At 36.6% G+C, this 5,562-nt stretch overlaps 1 protein-coding gene across 2 annotated transcripts in view; it reads right to left on the minus strand.

The window, feature by feature from the left end:
• Positions 1-3,466: 3,466 nt before the first annotated feature.
• The window catches only part of mkxa (mohawk homeobox a), a 29,319-nt gene continuing 27,223 nt past the window's right edge, over positions 3,467-5,562 (minus strand). Inside the window, exons 6-7 of one of the 2 annotated variants that reach the window (XM_016550909.1) lie at positions 4,481-4,514; positions 3,467-4,321 (exon numbers count right to left, since the gene is read on the minus strand). In XM_016550909.1, coding sequence (XP_016406395.1) covers positions 4,129-4,321; positions 4,481-4,514 — 227 coding nt within the window. In that variant the 3' untranslated portion in view covers positions 3,467-4,128. Of the gene's footprint in view, positions 4,325-4,480; positions 4,515-5,562 lie in introns of both variants that reach the window. The other variant, XM_016550907.1, reaches the window with a different exon arrangement.

Consider the following 5,562-nt stretch of genomic DNA (forward strand, 5'->3'; position numbering starts at 1 on the left):
TATTGATCATTTTCATTGTTGTGCATAATGGACAAAATATGTAATAAATGTAATGTCACATAAAATGTAAACATCAGTATAGGGTTGGAATAGTATCTGACCCAGTGGCTTCTGGACTCTGTATTCAGCATATGTCTCCATACAGGCAATTGATAATTAATGAACCAACAGACCATCGAGGCAAGGTAACTAACTATTCCAATATGGGACAAGGGTCAAATTTCTTCATCTGACTGAAGCACTTTTTCCCTGTTCTGATGATTTTTGGAATTTCTTTGTTCTCAGGTTGTGTGTGTGTGTGTGTGTGTGTGTGTGTGGTATTTGACAGCAACTTGGACCCAGTGTCTGATGAGAAGGGTGGAGAGACGTCTGGAGTGTGTCACACGGCTGGCCGGCCCAGCATCCCAACCTGTTCAGCTAGATAATGGGTGAGATCCACAAAACCTGCTCAAACATTTCAGCAAATGGCCTCGATGGAAAGTTCTGCTCAGAGCGCTGGTCTTTGCCAGCCTGCTTAGAGAGAAACAGGGGAAGAGAGGAGAGATGATTGTAGGACAGAGAGAGACAAGGGGACTTGGTTTGTGCTAGTGCCCTTTATGATGGAGGTCTGATTCAGTTTGTTCAATCCACCAGCATCCCATTATATTTATAAAACTCTATAATAGCACAACAATACTACTGCAAAGTTTTACATCCTTGTTTATGTGAATTAAAGGGGTACTATTATTCTTTTTCACTTTTTCAACTTTAGTTAGTCTGTAATGTTGCAGTTTGAGCATAAAAAATATCTGCAAAGTTACAAAGTTCAAAGTCCACTTCAAAAGGAGATATTTTATTTAACAGAAATCACTTTTCAAAAACTACAACGAACGACTCGTTTGGACTACAACGCATATTTTCCGGGATTTGTGATATCACAAATATCGACGAATGTAATAATGTAAAATATGTGAAAAATAATGTGTTTTTCGAACAACCTAGTATGAGAGCCTGTTCTAGTACACCCCCAAAACAAAATCAAGACTTTGTCAAAGAGCATAATAGGACCCCTTTAAACACTAAAAATGAAGCCCAAAGCTCTTTCTGTCCCTCATGCCTCACCAGCATTCTGTATATGTGTTTGTGAGAGTGTATATGGATAGATGCTTTAGTTTGCAGCCTGAAAAGCAAGGTTGTCAGGGTTCATGGATCAGCTCAAGAATAGCTATGTACTGTAAATGAATGCACATTAATGCTTCACTTTGGTGTCTTAGATGAATACGGCAGAGGCCTTAACTGACGATTTGTTTAGCTAAATGAAGAGCGCAGCTTCATGTCTCTTTGTGCTGTACACAGTAAATACCACTGCGAGCACTATGTGTTCATTCCCAGCATTTGTTCAGGATTAAGGAAAGACAAGATCACAGATTTCCTTTCTCATCATCCATTTGCAGCTCTGTTTGTGCTGTGCGGTGTTTTTGTATTTACTGGGCTGAAACCAGCGTGAAGGCAAACAAAGTCTCTGCCTCTGGCAAAGTTAACAAGACCGCTTTCAAAAAGATGCAGAGGCTAAAAAAGAAAAGAGAAGCTTGTCATCTGAACTCAGGTCAAACCACAGAGACAAATGAGTGAAATTTCATTTGTGTGCCTCAATGCAGTGTGAATTATTCATCTTAAGTTGGCCCTAAAACATTTATGTTAGGAATTTATTCATTTTAAACTCATGTTTATTCATAAAGATACTGAAGTTAAAACTCAAATGGATCACCTATGTTTAAATGTTACCAATTATATCTCTGATCAGGTTTTATATGAAGAAAGATTTCAGAGGATTGTGCAGAAAGCAAAGGCTAATGATGAAATGCCAAGCAACATCTTATCACCAAAAAAACATTTTTATTTAATGTTCCGTTGAAGTAAACAAGGTTCCTGGCGTAAAACTGAACATTAAAAGAAAATCAGAGAATAAATGAGATATTATGCATTCCTTCATTGGATAAACATCCAGTCTCTAAAAAAAAAAAAAAAGAATATAACTTAACAATAAAAAATAAGACTATTATTACAAGTTTGTTTTTACAGTTTATAATCATTTGAAATTTTCTATAGTGTGCACAAAATAACTGTTTGTCTGTCAGATTCCTTCAGATTGATGCTTTCTCTTCTCTTTGTTCTCTGCGAAGGCCAAAGGAGATTCACATGTGATTTGAATGGATTAGAGAGGAAAAAAAAGAAAGGAAAATTAGATTTCAAAAGCAGATCAGATCATACGTTTTCGCAGTTTTGTTAGGAAATGTTCTAAAAATGTGCTACACTACTCTGCTGAGTAGGAAAACAGGGACATAGTACCTATGAATTATATTCTCAGTGGGTGTTTGTGAGTATTAATACTGAAAAAAGGGAGGAGAGCGTAGTCAGATAAGTGCATGCAACTTTTTGAACAAGTCTCTTTGGCCTTTCTCACCACAAGCAGGTGGAGACATTCCTCAAAAAAAAAAAAAAAAAAAGTTAACCAACATAAGATACAACACAATACCTCGCTCACTTCAAAAGTGGCTTTTAATTCTTAATTTTAAAAATGCATACTTGGCGTCCATAACTCTAATGTAAATAACATTTGCTTCGAACATAATTTCTTTCCATTTAGTCAATACAAGACTAACACAGCTTGGTTTAACCAAAGGCAAAACACTAACTAAAAGAGCTAAAACCTCAGGACAAACAAAAGGAGATTGCAAAAAAAGTTTGAACGTTCACTGAATCCGAGATGTGGTAATACTGCTATGGTTTGTGTTTTTTTTTAAACATGGAAGTGTCTCTCGTACTTCTTGTAAACAGCAATTTGAGAGTAATTCTAACCAGCTGAGAGAGAAAAGGGGGTAAAACACAACTGGCCAAATCATTTACTGCTTCCACTGAAGTACCTTGTTCTGAGCAGAAACGTGAGAAGGCAACACATTCGGTTTAGCACTGATAATGGATTCATAAATATCCCTTTGGGTCACAGTCCTCGTCTCAAACAGATACGGACTAAACCTTGAAGTCTGTCTCTCTCTTTCTCATTGTTTGTCTGAGAAATGTGCATTTACTAACCCAGCTAACAAAAATATGTTCTAAGAACATTTTGCTAACATTCCCATTAAGGTTATTTCTGCATGTTCTTTGAACATTAAAAACATCCAGTTATAGAAATGTATTTTTTTTTTGGTTGAGGGAAAACGGAATTTTATAATTTTGCAAAAATTATGGGACTGTTATCAGAACATTTTGCAGCATTTGAACATTTGAACATCCAACTAAAACTTTTCAGAAATAAAACATTCCATAAATGATGTATAAATAACAATGTTCCATGAACGATGTATAAATAACATTTTTGTGCTACTGTTTTGAGAACATTATTAAAGACCAGATAACTAAGCAAAGGCGCTATTAACATTACTGGAAGGACATTTGTTCATAACTTTGAAGCTTGCCAAACTTCTGAGAACTTTGCTTGTTAGCTGGGAAGGAAGGGCTGGAGTTTGATGTAGGCTGACTGAACTTATCTCTCAGCTCAGGACTATTGTTGGCAGGTGACAGTTGAAGTTTTCCATTTTAGAGACAAAATAATGTCGTAGTCACAGCCAGATTGAGATTTTAAGACAAAACATGCAGAAATGGCCTTAGGTTCATGAGCATGTCTTTGTGACTTGTGCTGATTTCATTTTAAGGTCATCAGCTCCTGTAGGCTACACACTCCTCCTGTCGTTTCAAGCGTTTTATTTCGTTCTGAGAGGACATGAACTGTACATTCTCACTAATCTCTCCTTTGAGATGCATGAAGGCACTTTGGTGCGATACAATACAAATTTCTGATTTATATCAAAATAAGTTAACATTGCAAAAGTGTCTCGTTCAGAAATACTGTCGTTACTGACAATTCATCAACACTTATCAAAAAAGCTTGTGCGGCCCCAAGGAAATGCACAAATCGGTGAACTAAACAAATGCTGCATTTCAGGGCACTTCATCGTACTCATAATAACAATAAAAACAAACCAACCAAAAAATGCATTCTTTATCAGTACCACAAAGTAATAAACAATATTCAAAACAACTGAATTCCAAAAGTAGAAGAGCGGGATCTTCTGCGTTTGTTTGTGTGCATTAGTATTTGTGCAGGATAGGCACTTTAACAGTCTTGATTTCAGCTATGTGTGAGGATTTCTGGATGATGCAGCTGGTGGTGGCGGCGGTGGCCGTGTCCTTGGGCTGAGCCAGGTTAGTGAGGGCCATGGCCGCGTTGATCTCCCTCCAGTATGTCTCGTCTTTCCTCTGTCCCTTCTCCTTCTGCATGCTTCTTCTGTTAATATACAAAAGGCCTGTTATTGAAAGATGCTCGCTAGCTGTATTCGATGTCATTCATTTAAAGCTTAAACCAAACGTTTAGACACACTGGTCTGAAATGACGTGAAGGGCAATTTTTTTTTTTTCACATACCAGTTCCAGTCATACGCACCTGTCAGATTTATTTGATCCATGCTCCACAGTCTCTGTAAATACAAGCACAGGACAAACCCAGTGTCAATAACAAAACACTGTATCTTAATGCTGGCAGATGTGACAGGCAGGAAAAGTCAGAGTAAGACTGTAAGTAAACATTCGGAGGACTTGTTTATGTGTAGAGCTGTGCTACTTGTGTGAATGGAGAGAGATGCTTCAGTAACTGAGTCTTGTTTCCATTTACTCCGTGAATGGTGGAATCTTCCATATCCAGATGCTTGGCACAATGATAATGTGTTATTTGTTAAATGCAGAGGTCAGTAACACACTTGAGGCTAATTACTTAATGATAATCAGCAGTTCCTCTACCACACACGCACACTCACACTCATTTGCACAAGGGTGTAAGTACTGACAAATTAAACATTTTTGTATATAACCAAAAACACATCTAAGTGATTTATTTTTAAATTATACAATTAAATTATATGTACACAATTGTCTTTTATATTGTCATTGTACGAAAACCCAAATATTAAATGGTAAATATTAAAAGTAAATATTTAATTATTTAGTTGACATATATTTAGTTGACATATTGGCATGTTTTCTATAGACCCTCCAAAGGTGCGCCACCTTTGTGTGGATGTCGCTACAACAGAATAAAAAAAAGATAATTGCGACTTTTATTTCACAATTCTGACTTCATTTCTTCCAATTCCAATTTATATCTCGCAATTTCTTTCTTTCTCAGAATTGTAGGTTTATAACACACAGTTCTGACTATTTCTTGCCATTTTGAGTTAATGTCTTTCAATATTGTTTTCAGAATTCTCACATCTTACAATTCTGTCTCTCAAATTTGTGTGTTTATAACACAAATCTGTCTTTCTTGCAATCTCAGGTTAATATCTTGCAATTTTGAGTTAACATCTTGCAATTTTCAGTGGCGGCTCGTCGGGGGAGGCAGGGAAGGCACAGCTTCCCCATAATTTTGAGGTGAAAATGGGAGGACGATTTAATGTTAATAAAATTCACACTTCATTTTAGTTCATGTCTCAGAATGTGTATTTTTTGTTTGTAATTTCACAGTTGTAA

This window comes from Sinocyclocheilus rhinocerous, unplaced genomic scaffold (genome assembly GCF_001515625.1).
Source record: "Sinocyclocheilus rhinocerous isolate Xijiao unplaced genomic scaffold, SAMN03320098_v1.1 scaffold735, whole genome shotgun sequence".
NCBI lineage: Eukaryota > Metazoa > Chordata > Actinopteri > Cypriniformes > Cyprinidae > Sinocyclocheilus > Sinocyclocheilus rhinocerous.